Here is a 22,885-nt window from a genome sequence, read left to right as displayed (position 1 = left end):
TTTTTATCACCCAGTAGTATTTCCATTACAATCATATATACAACTTGTTCAGCCTTTCCCCAACTGATGAACATCCCCTCAGTTTTTTAATTCTTTGTGATTACAAAAGAGCTGCTACAATAGATTTTTTTCCCTTAATGTTATCTCTTTGGGATACAGAACTAGTGTTACTACTACTTTTTAAAGGTTTTTCTTTCATTGAATGCTGTGTCTTTTGTGGGTTAAATATTTACTTTATTTGAAAGAGACAAATAGATGTCCTATATCTAATCTACATTGTACCTAAGATTTAAGTGCTTTTCCTTATATCTCTGGGGTAGGGGTATAAAGAGGCAATGATATAAGATGTCCCACTCTTTGGAAGTCAGATTCCCCCTGAACTGAACCAAGAATCCAGGTGCTTAGGTCTAGAGTTGAAAGAAGTTCTGGATTCCAACTTCCCTAGCCCAACAAAAATTTCTTTTTTTATACTACTGACCTTCCAAAAACTACCTTGAATTCATTTAAAATATACTTAAATATGAATCATTATCTCTCCAGTTAGAATGTGAGTTCCTTGAGGGAAGGGGTTGTTTCGTCTCTCTTTCCTCCTGCCTGGCCCTTTGATAGGTTGTTAATACATTCGGATTGAGTGATGAATTGTGTCTTGCCCATGGACATGCAGCTAGTACATATGAGAAACAGTCCTTGAACATAGATCTTGAAGTCAAGGATACTGTTCTGTCCACTATACCCATCTTGCTTTTAGATCTTGTTGAATCAGCTAAGGGATGGCTGCTTCTCTTGACTTACTTCAGAAATCCCATTAAGATCAATAATATGGAAATAGGTCTTGACCAAAGACACATGTAAAACCCAGTGGAATTGTGCGTTGGATATAGGAGGGGGTGGGGGCAAGGGGAGGGAAAGAACATGATTTTTGTAACCCTGGAAAATGCTCTAAATTAATCAATTAAATAATTTTTTAAATTCCATTTAAGATCTTAAAAAATAACTAGACATTTAAATTTTAGAGAAATGATTTAGAAGCATCCAGGTACAGTAAAAAGAACACTGGATTTGGAAGACCTGGAAGCAAATCCTGGTTCAGTTACTGAAAATCCTGGCTTAGCCCAGACAACTTGGGCAAGTTAGTATCTCTGGAGCATAGTTTTCTCTTCTGTAAAATGGCAAGTTTAAACTAGATGATCTCCAAGACCCCTTCGTGATCAAAGTCCCATGATCCTCTGCTTGCATTATACTGTACTGTACTGCACTGTACTATGTAGTAATGGGCATTTCAGTCAATGACTACAAAGCCACGTGAAAGATATCATATTACAACTCAGTTTTGTTCAGACTCCCACTGCCAAGTTAGCTTCTGTGTGAACTAAAAGAGAAATGCCAAATAAGAAATTCACTAAGAGCCAGTCTTGAATATTTTTTCCATCCAAAGAAAGAGGGAATTCTTCAGTGGGTGTGGGGCCTCCATAAGGTTTCTCAGTTGAATTAGCCAAGGTTTGGTCTAACTGCCAAGCTCTAGGCAAAGGTCCCCAGTTAAGTATTTGTTGGCTTAACGATCAGACAGAACTGTCCTGAGTGGGCGCACGGAGTCTCTTATTAAAGCTTCCATTTTCCCATACTTATCAAAGCAAGAGCCTAGTTTAGGTCCAGTGCCAGAGGAATGCCTTTGCAATAGTACAGAAAGGATTATCTCACTAAACGGGCTGAGTAGGAATATATTCCTTCTCAAGTCTTTCCACTTGCAGGCATCACTCTAGGATTGACAGCAAGTCTAAGACATCTCCAACATGGTTGTCTATATTCACAGTCTGTATTTGTAGTCTGTTGTTAATAGAGTGGTTAGCTGGATCTCTAACTCTGATCTCTTCTTTCTCTTGTCTTTAAAAAAGTACCGCAATATTTTTAATTTCCACCTGGGCAGTCACTACATTCTAAAAGAATCTCAAGCGACTCTTTAACCTTTGGTTACTGCCAACACGGAGTACTGCACTGCAGTGTCTGAGCCCTGGATAGATTCCCAAAACTTGAAGGGACTTGGAGGATGTTGAAAGTAGTTAAAAGAACAATACTTGCCTTTTGCTCAACTCACTAAGGTGGATGAGTGAGATAAAAGCAGCCAGACTAAAGAGAGAAGCTTTAACTATGAAAGAGAGCTTGAACCTAGGATGGAGGGTGCTCTCTTTGATCTAGTAAAATCTTGCTAATCCAGTACAAAGAACACTCTCCAATATTTGTTCAAAAACTTATAAGTAATTATGGACAATTTAAAAGGAATCTGAAGTTATAGGCACTTGCCTAAATAACTCATATTTAGAAGACTCCCCATATGTAAAGAAACATTCAGTAAAATGGCGAATGTCTTGAAACGACTGCTATTATTTCTCTGAAACCCAGTTGCATTTGTGTTTCAAAGTAGGATTTAGGGGAATCTGGAGCATTTGGAAATGGGTTTTTAAATGAAGAAGCTATGAAGTTGGACATCAGTACAAAGCAGCAAGAAAAGGAATATTTATTTTCTTCTCCAACAATGATTTCATTTCATTTTTGGAAGGCACTATGAGGTGCTTATTCTAACAACATATCAAGAAACTTATAAGCATCCAGATCCCTAAGACTTACCCAATTTGAACTCTCCTGTCATACATATTTTCTAACATGGAATAAATATATGTTACCCAATAAATATTCTACACAGAGAAGAAATTAAGAATGGGCAGAAGGTAGTTATTTATAAGAGGAAAGCAAATTAAGAATAGCTAAGAAGCAGCTAATTTCAAATAGGACAGATAAGCAAGTACCCATACAGGGCATACTGACATAACATGGATTTTCCCCAGTATAACCATCATCTAAAATATATGTGTGTGTATGGCTGAGTGTCTTAACAAGCATATGTATATTTTAAATTGTCCTATTACAACACTTAAGTTCATTTTTGGCCAGTCTTCATTCCTTTGGGTTTTGGATTATTCCCTAGAAACCTCTTCATCGTTGAATATCATTTCTGGCTATGGAACTCTCTGCCCCTGGGGTCCCTCTGATTGGATCAGTCCTCCCAGAACCCCCATTGAAGGAGGATTCTGAGGCCATCTATGTCTTCCTTTCCTAGTAAAACACACTTCTGGATTTCTCTATCCTATCATATTGCCCAGCACCTTCTTACTCCTTTTCAGTTGTCTTTTATGTATTTTCTTTCCCATTAGACTATAAGCTCCTTGAGGGCAGGGACTATCTTTTTGTATTTTATTCCCATTGTTTAGCAAAGTACCTGACACATAGTAAATGTGTCATAAATGTGTGTTGACTGACAGACTGATTAGGTTCAGAGGCAAAGTCCATAACCTATCTCTCCTTCAACAGCCTCTCTCCAAGTTCATAAGAGTTAGAGTTAGATGGGAATATAGAGTTAGTCTAGTCCAATATCCATCTCATTTTACAGATGACTTCCAGGGACCTTGTTCATAGCTAATGGATACCACAACAGATAGAAGGTTGGACTTGAAATGAGGAAGACCTGAGTTCAAATACAGCCTCTGAAGAAATTCGAGAATTGAGAAGAATTGAGAATTGAAGAATTTAGGGTGTTCTTGTAAAGTGGCCTCAATCTTCTAAGCATAGTAGGAAGCTGAATCATTTTCTGTAAATTTAAGGTCTATTAGTTAGGAGGAGGCTAGGACATGAAGAAAGGTAAGACTGGAACAGTGGCTGGAAGATGAAATAGAAAGCCACTAATAAATTAAAGGAATGGAAGAATTGTGGAGTAGTAATGAAATTCCAGCAGCTATTATAAACCAATACCTGAGAATAATTTTTTTAAATTAATTTTTGATATTTTTTGTCTTTAGATCATCTACATTTATCAATGTATCTCCCCACTTCCCAGAGAGTAATTGTTTCTGACAAAGAATAAAAAGGGGGAATTCTGCAAAACTAATCAGCATATCAAATACTTCTGATACCCAGTGTTCCACAATCACAAATCCTACCTCTACAGAAAAAAAAAAGCAGGAGGAAGTACTGACTCATATTTCTTCTTTAAGGGACAAGCTTGGCCATTATTCTTTTGACTCAGTTGTGATTTTTTCCCCCCATTTTAATTTATTTAAAAATATTTATTATTTATTTTTAACATTCTTTTTACATCAAGTTCTGAATTTTCTCTCTCTGTCCCAACTCTCCCTTGCCCCTTGAGAAGGCAAGTAAAATGATATCAACTATACATGTGAAATAATGCTAAACATATTTCCATATTAACGCTATTGTGGTCATTTTGTTGACATTGCTTTAGAGGCAAGTAGATAATATAGTGGAGAGAGTGCTGGACCTGGAGTCAGGAAGACCAGAATTCAAATCCAGACTCAGACACTGACTAAGCTGGATGACCCTGGGTAAGAGACTGAATGGCTATCTACCTCAGTTTTTTCAACTGTAAAACGGGGGAAATGACACTGGACTTCATAGGATTGTTGCATGGATCAAATGAGGTAATATCTATAAATTGCTTAGCGCAGTGTCCAGCATATAGTAAATGTTTGTTTCCCTCCTTTTTCCATTATACTGTTGTCATTGTGTATATTAGTTTCTCTGTTCAGCTCACTTCACTTTCTTCTCAAGTTTCTATGCATTCATCATATTCATCATTTCCTCTCTCAGAATAATATTTCATTACTTTCATGTACATACTTTTTTTTAGCCTTTCCCCAATCAATGCACATCTCTCTTGTTTCCAGTTCTTTACTGCTATAAAAACTTCTAGAATAAACATTTTGGTGTACATGTGCCATTCTTTTTTTGGTACAGACCTTTATTATTTATCTACCAGCTGGGTAGGGTAGTGGATAGAGCACTGGACTTGGAATCAGAAAGATTCATTTTATTAGTTCAAATCCAGCCTCAGAGATCCTGGACAAGTCACTTAACCCTGTTTGCTTCAAATTTCTCATCTAGAAAATGAACTAGAGGAGATAGGGAAACACTCTAGTATCTTTACCAAGAAAATCCCAAATTAGTCACACAGAGAGTCACCAGTTCTCAAAATGAGTTTATAATACCCTGATTTATAAGAAAAAACCTTCAACAGATCATTTTCCTGTAATCTTTCTGCTGCATAAGAAAATAACTCTTCAGTGATCAAACTTTAAGAGACTGAATGGCTACTAAAATAATGTGCCAGAAAATGGATTTCCAACCTCAGAAATGCAAAGATCTGGAGCAAAGTTTAAAGGTCAACCTTAAGGTCCCTATAAGTAAGATGTACCTAAGACTATATAGACTTGTTGAAGCTCTGGACTTACTAAGTAATCAATAAGAAAATGAAACTGGATTTTGCTGCCCAGAGACTAAACGTTTTTAAAAGTAAAGGACTAGAGATTCTTTGCAAACAACAAAAGTCCCTAAAATGAAATTTCATCTTAAAAAATGAGAGGCTGGGCTAAGACATGTGGGTTACTAGGTGACTCATAAGGTGGTTTGAAGTTTCAACTGAGAAAGGATATTATATTCTGGGGGCTTTTGTGAAGTCTTAATAAGAGGCAGTTCAGAAGAGTCCATGTTAAAAATTAATCCACAGGAACTTATAATTAGAGAGAGAATGAAGGAGTGATAGTATAGGTTTCATATACACATGATTTAATATATCTTTGTGACTAATCAAGGCTACAATAAGAATTTAATATTGCGGAATGAAATATAATAAAGAATTCTTTTGTACTAAACTAATGGATTTGTCCAACATTTTGAACTTTTACATAGATATTGAGATTTTTTTTATAGCTGCCTGTTGTTTTTATATCACACTAATTTCTAAATAAATTCACTCTTCCTTCTTTGGAATCCTTTCATTTGTAACAAGGATTTACAAAGGGACTTTTCAAATAATTCCCAATTGATCTCCAAAATGATTAAACTCTACAGTTTGAAGGGTATAGCACTGAATATATAAATTAACATAGTATTTAAATTTCTCTTTAAATCTTGTTTTGTAATTGTATTTATATGTCTTGAGTATATCTTGCTAGATTGCCTATTATTTAATTCACTTTATGGGCATTTTGAATGAGATTTACCTTTTTATTATTTCCTCCTAGATTTTGATATCGCTATATAGAAATGCAGACATTTTGTAGATTTATGTTGTTTCTTTCAACTTTTCTGAAGATATTTGTGTCAATCATTTCTTTTCTGATTCTCAAGGGTTTTCTCTTATAGCTTTATGCCATCTACCAACAGTGGTAGTTTAGTTTCCTTTGTCAAGTTTAGGTCTATAATTGCTCTTGTCTTCTTGGTACCACCAACATTTCTGGAAACATGTCAGAGAATAATGGAGGAGAGGATATGGAAATATTATTATGCCAGATTGGTAAATCAGTCTTTTGGACCTTAGTTTCTTTATATGCAGGGAAAGGGATTGGGCTAGATTACCTCTAAGAATTCTTCCTGCTCAAATATTTTGTGATTCTGGGAAGATTACACTCTCTAGGATAATCCTGTATCCTTATCAGTTCAAGATATAGTGAAAACCCCTGGCTATCCTAGCTGGTGACCTAGAAATCTCTAAACTTGTATTCCCCCATTGGATTTTTTATTAAGTTTTTTTTGACATAAAAAAAAATTTTTTTTTTGCAGGCATTTTTATTCCCCCTTCCACTCCTTCCCAATTGAACAATTTAAAAAGAAAAATAAAATATTTGCAACAAATATACATAATCCAGCAAAATAAGTTTTTATATTGGTCATGTTCACAAATGTACATATTATGCTTTAAAAATTTAGTATTTTATTTTCCAAATTACAGATAATAACAATTTTTTGACATATTTTCTGAAATTATAAGATCCAAATAGTCTCTCCCTTCTTCACTTTTCTTCCCTTCCACCTCCCTGAGATGGTAAACAATTTGATCGGAGTTATATATATATATATATATATATATATATATATATATATATATATATATATAATCATGTAAAACATATGCCCCTATTGGTCATGTTGTAAGGGAATACTCATATGAAACCAAAATCCCCAAATTTAAAAAAAACCCCACAAATAAAATGAAGTTGAGTAATAGGGGCAGGCTGTCCAGGGATGGGGATGGTGGTGGTGGGAAGAACATGTTATACTTGGGGTCTCAGGAGTTGCCAAAGATCAGATTCACTTCAGTGTTTTCATTGTAATTAATCTTATCAGAATATTCTGTTTAAACAGGAAATGTCAAACAGTGGAGACTTTCTTCATGAGAGTATCATTCTATTGCTCAAGAAAATCCATCCCAAGGGGTCTGTCACTTCTTACCTGACCTATAGCTGTTTCTTCAGCTTCTGAGGTTACTTTTTTGGAGGTGGGGAACTCATGGGCCACTTCCTCTATACTGGAAAGCCTTTACTAAACCAAAGCCAGCCCTCTTCTACAGAGGGTTCTAAGGCACTGGTTGGGATAGAAAAAAGTCCTTATAACCAAAAATATCTCCCATCCCAAATTCCAAGTTCCATGGTCTTGGGAGATAAATTTTGACCTCTCTCTTGAGTTCTGCCTTAAAAATGTTACTCCTGCTGGAAGGGATATCAGACAAGGGGATATTACCTTGTCTCCTCCTCCAAAGGCCTACAAGACAGCTAGAAATCAAGAGGAAGGGTCCTATAAATGTCTCAGGGGTATTGATGAGCTACCTTCAGTCTCTTCGTAATATTGCTCAGGGCTCTCCAGAAAGAATGCACAGGCTGCAAAAAATCGATTTCTAACTCAGAGGGTCTACAAATGAAATGCCTCCTAAACGAACCTACTTTACAGGGTCTTTTATCTTAGCCAACTTAGGATCCATTGCCAAATTCCCTGGGATCTGAGAGGTAGCCATGAGTAGTTCAGAGTGCTGGACTTTGGAGTCAGAAAAACAGGGTTCCAATAATTCTACCTCTCACACTTGGTGACTGAGTAGTAAGTTATTTAGCAGCTGTGGAGCTCAGATTCCTCGTAAAATGGGAATGACATAGTACCTCCCTTCAAGAATTTATAGTGAGGAGGTAAATGGCATAATATAAGTAAAGAGTCTTTTGTACACAAATAGTCACACCCTACTAAATTTTATTAGGGATATCACTGGAAGATAAAGAGACAGGTTTAGCTACCCACCAAACACTGATTTTTAACCTTGGTTTCCTTCTCCTTCTTCCTCTGAATCCTTTGCCACCAAGGGCTCAGACCGAAGAAAACCCGAGGATTTTTTTGGAATCCAGCAGATCTCCATGAAGTCCTACCCTGTAATCACTATAATGCCAGCCATCCCATTTAAACCCTATCTTCCCGACCCACTCCCATCTTACAGAGGTGGAAACTGAGGCCCAAGGAGATTCCGATCTTGCTCAAGGTCGCACAACTAATTAGATGGAAGATCGAGAAAGAGAAGCCAGGGCTCTTGGTCTCAGTTCGGTCCTCTTATCACCTACCCGTACCACCCGCGGTCCTTTCAAGCCTAAAGATTGTGCCACGTCTAGGACAGCAAAGAATGAAGTCTTTGCGAGCTGGGCTCTTTCCTCTATTTTAGGGAGCGGAAAGGGTGGAGTCAAACCCTTGATTGCAAAGTAAGGCACTAATCCGCATCTTTGGGAAGGATTCTGAGCCGGAATCCGTAGCCTTTCTTTTCTGTGTCGTGAACCCATCCCTCTGGCAGTCTGGTGAAGTCCAAAGTCAACTAGTATTAATTAGGCTCCTATACTTACTGTAAGGCGATCCCTACATTCATAATTGAAGGATTGCCAAATTTCAGTCCAGAGGTTAGTGAAAATGAAGATGTAACTTTTTTCCACGTCTCAAGTGCTCAGAGTCCCTGAAATGTATCCGCGGACCTAAATATCTCTGATTGAGAAACAAGCAAATCACCTTGCACCGCGGGTGCACGCAGGGTCCGGGGACACAAAGTCTGCCAAGCCCTGCTGCACAGCATCCGGAAGGCGGCTGAAGCTCCCAGGACCTAAGGCGCGATCGCTCGGAACAGACGGTGGGAAATGAGGCAGCAGTTCCGAGGCGGAGCAAGCGAGGAAGCGAGCGATCGCGCGGTCTCCGGGAGTGGCCACGCCGAGCCGGCGTTTAGGGGCTCTCCAGCCCGCGGAGCCCCGGCGCAGGGGCGGTGGGAGGGGTTTGGGGATCCTGCGCACTTGAGCTTCCTCCTCCCTCTCCAGGTGGCGACAGCAGCGGGAGGCGGGGCTGCCGCAGCCCCAGGAGCAGCAGAAGCAGCAACGAAAGCTAGAGCTGGAGCAGGAGAAGCCGCAGCAGCAGCAGGAGGATCCCCTCTGGGTACAGAAGTGAGCGCCGAGCTGCCGCGACGGTGGCAGTAGGAGTAGGACCCGCAGCGGCTGGGGCGGTTTGGAGGCAGCGGCTACACCTCCCCGGCTCGGCAAGCCGGGCGGGAGGGCGGGGAAGCCAAAGGCATAGCGCTCCCAGGTTGCCCCGGCGGGGCCATGGTGCCACCGCTTCCCACGGCTCCCGGGCCGCTGCCGCCTGTGCTGCTGCTGCTTTTGCTGCAGCTGTGCAGGGGTCTGCGCGCGGAGGACAGTGGCGCCATGGAGGAGATTGCCACTGAGAAGGAGGCGGAGGAGAGCCACCGGCAGGACAGCGTGAGCCTCCTGACGTTCATCCTGCTCCTCACCCTCACCATCCTCACCATCTGGCTCTTCAAACACCGTCGGGTGCGATTCCTGCATGAGACAGGCCTGGCTATGATTTATGGTGAGACCCCCGAGCGCCGCCCTCCTCCCCCATCCCAACCTGAAATTCCGGCCTGGCGAGAGGACCCTAGAGCTGGTGCAGGGCGTGCACCCCTGGCTCTTGCAGCCTGGAGGGGCGCAAAAGCCTGGGAGAAGAGAAGGTGTCTGCCCCCCTCACCTTGGGCCAGCTTTGGGAGCTATCCCCAGCTAGAGGGATGTGGGCGTGCTCTGGACCCTGAGCTTTAGCTCTTCTCCGCCCCTTCTCTTCCTTTCCCTCGTAAATGACCCTCTATTCCATTTCCCTCACTGTCCCCGATGTTGAGCCTGAGGTTGGGGGCTTTGCCGCTCTGACCATAGCTGGATTCCCAACCTGCTGCTTCCTAAAACATACATTTTAGATGATTTTCTGCTTTTCGATGATCCCTTTCTCCAGCCCCTAATAATAATAATAAATAAAAGGTGCGTCTCTTTAGGCTTCCACTTACAGATTTGACAGTATTATCTGTAGTCTCCTAGAGACAATCTAGCCCTGGCTGCCGTGGGTCTGTGGGTGTGGATTTGATGACCTAATTAGTAGTGGCTTCTTTCTCTTCTTTGCAATCCCCCTTTCCTCCATAACTTCACCTTCTGAGGGATAGATGGATAGGTTAGGGGAGCATTCAGTGGGAATGAGAAAGAAGTGTTGCATTGTAAGAACTCCTAGATTGTGTTTTGTAGGGCCTACTGGAAGCATGCAAACATATTAAATAGCTCGCTAAGATTAATCAGTGTATGAGGTCCGTTTCTGTTATTTCTTTTTAATCTGGATTATTTTGATCACAAAACGGAAGACAAATGAATCATGTTCATCTCCTTTGTCATAGTGTGTATACGTGGAGGGGAGAGGCTTCTAAAAGAAGAAATCTAGCAAGTGAAATTCACTAGCTTTTTATCAGGAGGCTCCCGAAGTCCTTGAGCTAGGCTAGCACAATATAATAGAGCAGTAATGCATTACTTGTTTTAGTAGCCAGTGGTTTTTTTAGAAAACCACTTAGCCTTGGGCCTTGATCTGGGAGATAAGACAGCTGTGTCTCACTTAGGACTTGAGCAAGTGCCTGGACTCTGCCTGGCTCCAAGACCCAGTGAACTGTTTGGTGTTCATTAAATAGATTTTCCCGGTATCTCAGCTTTGTAAAATCCCTCCTAATTGCTTCAAGTGTCTGGTCAAAAGGGTAGTGATTTAAATTACTCATGTGCCTTCTAGAGAATCCATCCTTAGGAAGGGTGGGGTTGGCTGCCAGTGCAGCGTTGTATAGTAGCAAAGGAGAAATTGAACCCCTGCACCGAGGTGAATTCAGATCCACATTTCTATGACCGAATACTAAGTGGAACCCTGATCCCCTGACTCCCAAATCATCACGGTAGACAAAGAACCCAGGATAGCGGAGAGCCTCTGGGAGGCACTTGTGGAATTGTATTGAATGCAATGAAAATCTTAGGTGATGCGGTTAGCTTGTAATGGGTCTAAGAGGCACTGTTTACAAAGGGCTCCGCGACATTTGGCCATACTCTACGTGGAGCCCTGGCCAGTTGCCATCAGATTCTCTTCTCCGAATGAAAAGCGGGTCTTTGAAACTTTAATGTGAATCCTACACTGGCTCCGGTACTGACCGACCCAGGGCTGCTGGTTTGCTGCTATTAAGGAGCTAGAGCTCATTGGCTACCGAGCAATTGCCCTGAAACTCTGTAAGAGACAAGGTTGGAAGGTGCTTTTCCAAGCCTCCAGTTTTGTGGAATCAGATGCCCAAACAGGTCTTACACAGTAACCTGACCTGGTGTAAAGCTGAGGGAGGTGACTGAAAAATGTAGGTCTGGGCATGTACATGACCACACCGTGCCTAACTGTATGGAGTTATGTCTGAATCTTAGATAATTAAGGACCACTTCTTGATGATAAGTAGAAATAAGTAAGACATAATTTATATATACATCTTATATGATACTTTTTGTCAAATGATGCCGTCTCTGATAGTTGGAGGAAAGGGAGTTTAAAATATCTTTTAGAAAAAAGGACGGAGGAAAAAAAGATAATTAATGGCTGATGCAGTGGACTGCAGGTGCCCGGGAGGCTTCTGGGGCAAATTGTGTTGGGAAAATTCAAGCACCCTGTCATTTAAGGAGATCACCTGTTTTTGTCTCTCAGCCTGAAAACAAATGAACCAAATTATCTCTTGGTATGTGTAGGTAATGGGAGAAATATTTTTACCTTCCAGCAGCTAGGCCAACTCTGTTGTATAGGGTAAAGTGCCTGATAAAAGCTCCATTAGTTTCCCAGGCCTACAGATATGAAAGTGAGTGCCTGGATGAAAATAAGTGGGCAATTTAATTTATTTTCTGGTTAGCATTCCCTGCTCAGGAGTGAGATGAGTTTCAAAGCTTTTTTTTTTTTTAACAATAAGCTGTGGAATTTTCCTTTGCTGATGTTTTTAAAACTCATCCCAGCCTGCTTTTAGTCACTGGTGTCATGCTGCAGAGTAGTGGTTCATTTTGTTAACATTCATTTCACAAGAACCTCCCACCAAATTGGAAACAAAGCAAAAATTTCAGTAGAATGCGATGGAAATCTCCCTTAAAAATCCATTTGCCATGTCTCTATTTCCTCATGATTGTTGCTTGGTGTTGGGATAACAAACCTAGTTAACTGTCATTTTGTATTAGTCTGTGTTGTTATCAGCTAGATGGAGAAGTGACACTGGATGAGCATGTTTGTAGACATGGGAACATGGATGGGATCCTGTATAAGGACAGGCAAACTCTCTCTCTTCCAGATATTCTTGTCTTCTGTTAACTAGCATGATTTTTTGTCATTCCATCAGACAATTATCCAGTTTCTCTTGGAAGATAATTGTGATAGGTATGAGAATGAAAAATGTCCTAATCAGAAGTATGAACAAAGCATAATTTTCCAGAACTCCTTTTTTCTTCTTTTACCCAGGGGAAATTAGTTTACAATGCCTCTTTAGGTATTAAGAAGCAAAAAGCCAAAGTAAATGTACCATAGTCCTGTGTCTTAGACAGCATGTTAATATCTTGTGAGAACATGACTTTAATCATAATTATCAAACTTTCAGAAAAAATGACCTCCCCTATGAATACCAAAAACTTCTGCCTTAGAGGAACCATTTTCCTAGATAATTGACAGCAGTCTCTGAATGTCTTGTTTCTCATTTCTCACCTCTCCAATCTGTCCTTCACACAGCTGCTGAATTGATATTCCTAAAACACACACCTGAACATGTCATTCCTCTACTGAAAAATCTTCAAATGATCCCTATTGTTTCTAGGATAAAAGAGAAATTGTTTATCTTGGTATTTGAAACTCTATATAACACATCTCCCAAGTACTTCTCCAGTATTATTTCATGTTAATTCCCCTTTTTGTACTCTCTGATCCAGTCAAACTGGGCTGCTAACCATTGTTCAGACATGAAGTTCTATCTTCCATGATCCTGCCTTTAGTTAGATAGATCATCCTCCATATCTGTAATGCATTCCTTCCACACCTCCATCTCTTTGTTTCCTTCAGAGCCCAGGACAGATGCCCCTTCCTAATTTTCTCTTCTCTTCCATGCCCCAGCTAGTAGTATACCTTTTCTCTCTTTCTTAAATTACATTTTCTTATCTTCTTGTTTCTTGCTAGTGGAATTTAAGTTCTCTGAAGATAGAGGCTGCTTTGATTCCCCCCTTATAACACAGTGTGGTGCACATAAGGTTGTTGAATTGAATGCTGTTCTAATCTCTTCTGCTTTTTTATGAGGATGAAGACAGAGGGCTTCAGTTTCAGTCCTGTTGACTCCACCCCCCCCCCCAAGTAGCCCTTTAAATTTATTAGCCTGTCCTTTAAGATCCACCAAAAGAAGGCACCTGGTTTGCTCCCTACGTCCCCTATTATTCAAATACTAGGATGAGATCAGCTTTCTCTGACAATTGAACTGTCGCAACCTCCATTACAAAATTGTTCTTTTGGGGCTGGGGGATGAGGAGAGAGCCCCACAAGTAAATTATAGTACCCTGTGTTAGAAGTAGTTTTCGTGGGCTGAAAAGTCTCAGCTGGTGCTTGTTTTCCAAGCTTAGTGAGATGACACACTTGCTAGTACCTTATATACCCACTGCATGGCTCTTGATCCAGGGAATGCTGGGAACATCCATCTTCAAGGGCCAGGTAAGGAGCCACAGTTGACATTGGTTTGTTTCTCTTGAAACTTCCAGCTATTCCAAGGGGAAAAACAATCCCACCAACTCAGTAGGGAAGGGAGATTCCAAAAATTGTAGAAGTATCTGGTGATTAAGCGCTGTGGTAACACTGGGGCAGTCATGCTTTGCAGTATAATTAGCAAATGTTTTAGTGGGGCCAGCTCTTCTTTTGAGGCGGGGGAAGGTGCTATAAACAGACTGGGTCCAATTAACTTCACTCATGTATACAGTAGTTTCACTTCCCCCATAATATTTTTATAACAACTAATTTGGTGCCAGAATATTTAGTTCTTTTTTGCCACCATATCCTTCCGCTGTTTTTAACCTCCTCTATCATTCCACCTCCTCCTCTTATTACCACTTTGTTGGTATTATGAGTTTGTTGTTAATCTACCCTAGATTCTACATACTGATGTATGTGGTGTGTATTTGTGTGTTGTGCTGATGCTTAGATTGCAAAGCAAACTTAAAGTGTGGTAATTAAAATTAATTTTTCAAATTTAATTTAAAATTATAATTTAATTAAAAAAATTTTAAAGCGAAATTAAAGCATAGGTAAGCAAGATTGGGGGAACAAGGGTATAGAATAAGCATTGTTAAAGTCCCTACTGTCTGCCACTCACTGTGCTAAGCACTTGATTAATATTTTCTCATTTGTACCTTGCAACAATCCTGGGATAGAGGTGCTATTATTAGGTGCCATTTTGCAAGGGAGGAAATTGAGGCAAATACAGTTTAAGTTGTAGTTTCCGAGGCTGAATTTGAACTCAGATTTTCCTGATTCCAGGCCCATCGCTTTACCTATTGTGCCACAGGTGACATTGTTTTGTTTCTACAGCTGCCTCTACCTTCCTAGTTATCTGAAATTAGTAATTGACAGATCCATGTAGTAGCCAAAGTTTAAGTTCTGGGTCCGTAAGCAGAAATTTCAGATAGAATTTCTTTTTGTTTGCCTCATCAAAAAATTAACAGTAGGGTCTAAAATGGAGAGTCGGGTCTAGAGATGGGAGGTCCTGGGTTCAAATATAGCCTCAGACACTTCCTACCTATGTGACCCTGGGCAAGTTACTTAATCCCCATTGCCTAGCCCTTACCACTCTTCTGCCTTGGAACCAATGCATAATATTGATTTTAAGATAAAAGGTAAGGGTTTTTAAAAAATGAACGGTTCTTCATTGGTGGAACCTCTCTTTTCTTTTGTTTTGGTCTCATCCAGGTTTATATGACTTCTTGGTAGGCTTTCTTGTGTATGTCCTGAGAGTTATCTAGATAAGCAACCAACTGATCTTAGAACCCTTAACAAATGTCAGCTGCAGGAGAAAAGCCCCATCATTATTATAGTAGTTGGTCATGAAAAATAGTCCTAATTTATTATAACCAAATTCTGCTTAAAAATCACAATACCCCTCCCCAACATGATACAGAGTTTCATAGAATCCATGTAGTATGTTTTCATGTGACTTCCTTATATCAAAGATAAGGTTTTTTTTCTTATATGTTGCAACTTTCATGTTTTATTTAAAAGGAGTATATGATAAAGGTCAACTTGTGTTTACTTCCTTTAAAAAATTGATAGCATTTCTTGGAAGTATTGTTAAGAGTTGGTAAATTAATCTTCATAAATAGTCTTGTTTAAAAGGGTTATTTATACCAAAGAAATTATTTTGGTTCTATCTTCAATGACAGATCACTTTTTTTATTGTTTGTGAATTTAATTAATTAATTTGTTCATTGGTTACATTAAAATTCCCAGTTATCTCCCTCTTTCCTCTCCCTGTACAAGAATAGGCATAATTTAAGAAAAGAAAAATTCTATATAAGCTATGTATTTCTATTTATTAGTGCCTCTCTGGAGCGGACATTCACATTATTCCTCAAACATTAATTTGTGGTTGTATATAATGTTCTCTTGGTTCTACTCATTTTGATTTTCATAATTTCATGAAGGTCTTTCCACTTTTAAAAATTATTCTGCTCATCATTTCTTATGGTACAGTAGTATTCTATCATAATTATATGCCACAATTTATTTAGCCATTCCCCAGTTGATGAGCATCCCTTCGATTTTCAGTTCTTTGCCACCACAAAGAGCTACTATAAATATTTTAGAACATAAAGGTTCTTTTCCTTTTTTCCTGATCACCTTAGGAAATAAACCCAATAGTGGTATTTCTGGGTCTAAGGGTATATACAGTTTTTATAACTGGGCATAATTCCAGGTTGCTCTCCAAAATGGTTGGATCCTTTCATCATTCCACCAGCAGTGTATTCGTGGATGGTTCATTCTTCTGAAAGAGGTTCAAAAAAATTTTTTAAATAAAAAATATTATAGTTATATTTATGTGGTCCAAGAATCAGCATTCTCCCATTTCCTGCCTCAGATCATTTCTGGTTCATCCCCAAATCATTCTATCTTCACTCAAGTCATCCTCCTCATTCCTTTTCCATCATTTCTGGACTCTGCCCCTGGGACTTTGTCTAGAGTCCAGATATGTGAGCTTTCACCTTACCTTTCCAACCCTTATTACTTCTTGTTCCGTTGTCCTCCAACCAATATCCTTTTTAAGGTGCTGCCCCTTACTAGAATGTCTGCTTCTCAAGGTCAGAGACTGTCTTGCTTGCTTGTGTTTGACTCCCTAGTGAATGTAGGGACTTAGCACAGAACCTGGCCAATAATAAAGACTTAATGATTAATAGATGAATTATAATTCATTCACTCATACTCCTTAGATTTTTTTTTGGTGTCTCTGTACCTTTTGTATTTACATGTAGCTTACATTTGTATTCTATGTTAAAGTTTATAAAGTGCTTTTCTAACCTTAACCTTTATAAGATGGGTAGTGCAAGTGTTAGCCCCATTTTAAAGATGAGGAAACAGGCTTAAAAAAGTAAAATTAACTTTGGTGAGTGTCAAAGCTAGAATTCAAACCAGTCTTTGCTACCATACCATTGCTACTACCTTCACTGTTCATTCACATTTTCATTCTGCTGATATCCCATCTCAAATGGGCTGCTATGATTTTTTTCTTGTTTCTTGACCTTTTCCAGAATTGTCATGTGAAGTGACTCTGTTTTACTGATATACTTCTATACTAAACTATATGCTGCCTTTTATTATTATCATTATTATTTTTGTATACATCTCATACCCGGTATTAGACCCTGGACCTTTTGCTGGCAGGGATACAGCAATTCCACCTTATATCTTCTTGTTGCCAGATCTAGAATATTTTTTTGTTTGTGGTATGTTAGTCAATGTTTGGATGAATGCACATTTACTTCTAAAAGCTTAGTGTTCAGTTGCCATATTGAGAAAACCAATATAATTGGTAGAATAGCCTCCTTCCTTAAATTTATTACTTATCCTTCATAATTCAAATTTTCTTCTTCCCTAGCTGTTAAATTTTTTTTTAATCTTACTTTCTATCTTAGAATCAATACTAGGTATTGGTGCCAGGGCAGGAGAGTGGTAAGGGCTAACAAGGGGGTTAAGTGACTTGTTCAGGGTCACAGAGCTAGGAGGTTTCTGAGGTCACATTTGAACTGAGGACTTCCCATCTCTAAGCCTGACTTTCAATATCCTGAGCTAGCTAGATGCCCCGAATGAGTTTTTATTTGTTAATGAAATTAGATTAATCTTTTAAAATTTAATTTATTTTTAGTGTTTTAAAATTTCTTAAAATATTTTTTGGGCTCAGAATCTCTCCATCCTGCCTACCTACCCCCCCTTGAGAGGTCAAAAGTGGGTTTAGATTTGTCTTTTAGTGAGTTATTGGGGCTTATTTTTGCAAGGAATAGACATGTGTGGCAGTTATATTTAACTCAGAATGCATTAATATAGTCTGAGATTGTGAAGGAGTTAATTCAGTCTGAGAAGAATATTCATCTTGACAGTGTTTTTACATGTTTCTATGTATTGATCAAATTCTTCCAAATTTTGAGAGCTATTCCAAAATATCTATTAAAAGAAAGATATGGAAATTTCATTTAATTTATGCACTATAGAGAACACATTTATTTAGGGAAGAAGAAATGAACCCTTGGTAGTATTACATACTACTAGTGATATGTTCTCAAGTTTCTGACTTTCTTCCCTTTTGGGGGACAGAAAAACCCCAGTTAAAATTTAATACATTTTTATTGTAGTGATGTCAACTCAAGTAGAAATGGAGAAGGAAATGACAAATGGAGTCCAGTATCTTTTGCCAAGAAAACTTTAAATGGGGTCATAAAGAGTCAAACATGACTGAACAAAGTGGTAGTGGGGGGTGGTGATGGTAGTGGCAGTGGTTTTAAGGACCAGACTTTTGATCTGGTTTGTTATAGGGAACTCTCAGATAAGGAGACTCTCTACCAATGTAAAATATTGTCTTCTCTGCATCCTATGGTTTTAGAAAGTTCCCTAAAATATTGACAGGTCAAATAACTTGCCTAAGATGATAGAACCAAAAAGTGTCAGAGGTGGGACTTGAACCTAAGTCCTTCTGTCTCTTTAAACCTGGCTCTTTCTCCCCTATTCCATAATGCTGTGGTACCATGAATAGCAAATAACGGAACAACAATGATGATGTTTCCCTTTAAATGTGCTGAATTTGATGTGATTTTATGATATCCATGTGGAAGTATCCCTAAGAAAGATGGAAATAATTAGACTTAGACCTAAAGAGGAAAAAATAGGAAATAAAATGGTATTCTGCCTTTAAGTCGTCATTAGAAACTGTGAGGAGGCAGTTTAATATGGTAGAAGCAGTATAGCTTTGGAGTCAAAGAAACTGGGTTTGAGTCTTGCCTCTGATGTTTACTACCTATGTATGGGACCTTTGATTAGTAACTTAATCTCTCTGGACCTCAGTTTCCTCAAATATAAATTGAGCTGCTTGGACTAGATTACCTCTGAGGCCTTTGCCTACAAGAAAACTTTGATCTGTTCTCTAAGTAGATGAAATCTCCTAAGGGAGAAAAGAATGAAGGAGTTAATTTGGAGAGTGTTCAATATGAAGGCTCAATTGAGGAAGGAAAGGTAAAGAGAGAAAGAACCACAAAAAAAAATCAAAAACATTGATCTTGAAGCTGGAGTACTTGAATTTTTTTTTCAGTACTTGAAGTTTTTAAAATTCCCTTTCATTTTATTTAATTTCATTTTTATTTGTTTTTTGTTTTCAGTTTTTTTCTTTTAAATTTCACTTTCTTTTTTAAAATTTTTTATTTTTTTTTTAATTTTGGTAAGACCTATCAGAACTTGGCTAGCCACTGTTTTTCCTCAGACCTTCATCACCTTTGCCAGGACTATTACAAGAGCCAGCTTCATGTCTTCCCCTTTCTGATCATCTTGCACACAGCTGCAAAGTAGATATTTGTAAAGCAGAGATATGACAATGTTAATTCCCTGCTTAAAACTTCAGGTACCTCACCTCCCCTTTCCTCTGGTATAAAATATAAACTCTTCTGGTTTTACTTTTTTTTTTAACCCTTACCTTACATCTTAAAATTAATATTATCTTTTGGTTCCAAGGCCAGAAGAGTGACAAGAGTGGGACAATGAAAGTTAAGTGACTTGCCCAGGGTCACACAGCTAGAAAAGGTCTGAGGTAGATTTGAATCCAGAACCTCCTGTTTCTAGGTTCAGCTCTCAGTCCTCATGTTTTCCTTTTAAAGGTTCTCACAATCTAACCCACTTTTTCAGGCTGATTGAACATAACTCCAATTTTATCAATTGCTTTTCCCATACAAGATATTTTATCTTCTGTCTCCATGCAAATATTTCAGAATCCTTCTCAGATTACCTTCCATTTGCACTACCTACATCTTGGATGTTCTTAGGTATTTGCATGTTATCTCCATTAGAGTGGAGGCTTCTTGAGAGCAGGGATAATGTTTTTGCCTTTATATCTGAGGCTTAATAGAGTGGCTGGCATACTGTAAGGGCTTAATTGTTCTTTTTTTACCCTTGTCTTCTGTCTTAGAATTGACTAAGTATTGGTTCCAAGGCAGAAGACAGTAAGGGCTAGGCAATTGGGGTTCAGTGACTCTCCCAAGGTCACATCACTAGGAAGTGTCTGAGGCCAGATTTTGTCCTTCATTTTTGAACATCAGTGGCACTCTAGGGTGATGTCTTGACTTTCGACTTGCTAAATTGAATTGGATTTAAAGTGAGACAAAGTTGCACAAAGACATCTCTCCCAGTCTATCTGCCAGAGTCCTCCAAATCCAGTAGCAAGACAAAAATCAGGGCAATTGGTGATGGCTTGGTGTAGAGTGGATGACTTTGATGTCTTTGACATCTGACTAAGCTCTAAGCACTCCATAGTGCCTGCTTCATCCGCCTTCATGGTCTTCGTTCCAATCATTCTCATCCACCCATTCCAGAGGGGGGAAGTCTTCACCTACTTAAGGTAGATAGACATCCCCCTAATTCACCAATGGGTTAGATACTCTCAACCTGGTTTAGCCATTCTACTGAGCTGGTTTTACTGGGGTGTGATTGCTGTGCATACTATGGCTTCTGGGAGCAACGGGTGAGCGCTCCCTTTTAATAAATGCTTAATAAATGTTTGTTGAATTGAATTCCATAACTACTGTCATAGCTTTCATAGGCTTTGATCGTAGGTGTAATAAAAATTCTCGTAATATGCTACTTAAAAGGACCTTCAAGAATTGCCATGTAAACACGTATGTGTTTAACAATTTGGGTGATTGGTTATATGATTGTTTTTCTAATAGGTCAAGTTTTCTTAACATTTTTAGACACCAGAATCTCAGTAGAAGAACCATGTCAATAAGTCTGACAGATTACAGGTGGCTATAATTGTGAAGTAAATCCAGAGAGATCTAAATTCTCTTGAGGATTTATCTTCTAAAAATGTTACTGCTCTGGAATTATGTAACATTACCCTTAAATATGGCCAAGAAGTGTAAATAGTTGTTGGGTTACTTCTCATTTAACTATTAGTGATCACATTCAAAGTTTAATAGTGTGCACCCCTAGTGTATGTTATCCCTGCCCTCTTACATCTTTTTTTTTCTTCCTTAAACCCTTACCTTCTGTTTTAGAATCCATCCTAAGTATCTGTTCCAAGGCAGAAGAGAGGTAAGACCTGGGAAATAGGGGTCAAAGGATTTGCCCAGAGTGACACAGCTAGGAAGTGTCCAAGGGAAAATTTGAATCTAGGACCTCCTACCTCCAAGCCTGGCTCTCCAATGAACTGCCTAGCTGCCCCTGTTCCCTTAAATCTTAACATTCTGTCTCTCTTTCTCAATTCCATTCTCTATTCTGCCACTCAAGGAAGTATATTTCTAAGCAATACACCTGGCTCAGAAAAAGTCGAGAGTTATAATTGTTAGACTTAGTCTGGAGATTAGTAAGCATTTATTAAGGGCTTATGTATGCAAAACATTGTTAGGTCTAGAGAGTGATTCAAGATTTAGAAAAGATCCGGTCCTTGAGGTTTTCCTATTTACACTCTAGGAACTGAGAGATACTTGCCCTTGGAGCCAAAAGATTTTGGATTTGACTACCAGCTCCAGGGACTGTAGGTAGCCTTAGTCTATAAAGCATTTAACCTTGATATTGCCTCATCTGTAAAATGGGGACAATTATTTTCCCTTTTTCCTAACTGTAATTATACCATGTATGGTAAACAAGCTACAGGTATGCTGACATTTTGTGCTATTTTGGATAGGAACTTTCTCTTTCTTTGATTTTCTTATTCAGAGATTCAGCAGATTCTGAGCTGTCCTGGGCAGATTTGGGCCAAATGGATTTTTTGGGAGTCAGTCAGACAGCAACAAGAACTTTCTTGTGGAGTTGAGAGGCATTTGTCCCAGAATCAAGCCCATTTGCCCAATTCTTAGAACTAGGGGTTTTCCATCCTGGAAAAGACTCCCTAGTCTTCTGCAGGTGGGTATATCCTCTTCCATTTCCTAGCCCCTAAACACATAGTTAGAACGAAGGACTAGTCTGGGCTAAACCTGTTTTAAATGCCAAATGGTGAATTTATAGCTTGAATTTAGCCAAATAAAAGAGACATGGGTGTTTTGACCTTGCTGTGGTCTCCTCCTTGTCACCGGCTGTAGGGCACATCTGGTAAATAGTAAGAATACAGTTGTGTGGGGGATTGATGGGGATGAAGTGGAATGAGGAGGGTTACAGAAGAAATCCATCAAGATATGAATCGCTTGTCATGTTGTTAGCCAGAAAATAACAGAAAATGGACTCTGCCAATGTGAAGTAATCAGAGGGTTGGCTTTCACTCCTTGACTTTGATGACAGAAATTGAGGCTTCTAATGAGGATTGAATAACTTGTTAACTAACAGTCTTCTGTTATCAGAAGGGGAGAATATAGCAAATGTGGTTTCTATGGAATAGATTTCTAGTTACCCCTCAGCTTTTTTTTGGTGGTGTTTGTAAGCACTGGAAGCTGTGCTCAATGATATTTTCTTGCTTGCATCAATTTCCAGTGGGAAAGCTAACAATTCATGTGATGCTGTGTAGTCTTGGTTTTCTATCCTGTAGAATCAAACTAGGTTGTCTAGGGTCCAGCAGTAGATAGAAGTTATAGTTGTCAACCCACTATCTTCCCGAGAGGCTGACCCCACTGGACCAGAGTCAAATTGAATGAGAGATAGACACTAGAAACTGAAAAAGTAACCCTTTCTGCGAGGGAGAGAAGAGAGGAATCCATTAGATACAGAGATTAGGCAAGCTTTTATTGTTTTAAAGATGAGAAGAGGAAAAAAACAGCATGTATGGCTTGAGGGACAAGATATAACAGCAAATTCTTGACAGTAATTCCTTGGAGTGACTTTAGGGGTCTTGAGGAGATAGAATGCTAGCAGTTATCAAGTCTGGAAATCTCAGGAACCCCTCCTGGTGAGTCAATGATCATCTTACCAGGAAAAGTCCCCAGGATTGTTCTCAATCCAGTCCCCATTGGTGCAGCTAGGGCAGGGT

General features: G+C 39.1%; 1 protein-coding gene and 1 long non-coding RNA gene across 8 annotated transcripts in view; one reads left to right on the top strand and one right to left on the bottom strand.

Annotated features, from left to right (window-relative positions):
- The first annotated feature begins 9,174 nt into the window (after positions 1–9,174).
- Positions 9,175–22,885, top strand: part of SLC9A7 (solute carrier family 9 member A7) — a 250,945-nt gene continuing 237,234 nt past the window's right edge. For 6 of the 7 annotated variants that reach the window (XR_008913912.1, XR_008913911.1, XM_056807133.1 and 3 more), the window contains exon 1: positions 9,453–9,723. Coding sequence is in view for 4 of the 7 variants with exons in the window: in XM_056807133.1 (XP_056663111.1) it covers positions 9,456–9,723 (268 nt within the window). In the remaining 3 variants the exon portion in view is untranslated. Of the gene's footprint in view, positions 9,724–22,885 lie in introns of all 7 variants that reach the window. The other variant, XR_008913913.1, reaches the window with a different exon arrangement.
- The window catches only part of LOC130455792 (uncharacterized), a 30,183-nt gene continuing 26,366 nt past the window's right edge, over positions 19,069–22,885 (bottom strand). The window contains exon 3 of the long non-coding RNA XR_008913914.1: positions 19,069–19,273. This is a non-coding gene — a long non-coding RNA (uncharacterized LOC130455792). The remainder of the gene's footprint in view (positions 19,274–22,885) is intronic.

Source organism: Monodelphis domestica, chromosome 8 (genome assembly GCF_027887165.1).
Source record: "Monodelphis domestica isolate mMonDom1 chromosome 8, mMonDom1.pri, whole genome shotgun sequence".
In the NCBI taxonomy this organism is placed as follows: domain Eukaryota; kingdom Metazoa; phylum Chordata; class Mammalia; order Didelphimorphia; family Didelphidae; genus Monodelphis; species Monodelphis domestica.
Note: the sequence above shows the minus strand (reverse complement) of the source record. Positions and strands in the feature narration are given on the sequence as shown.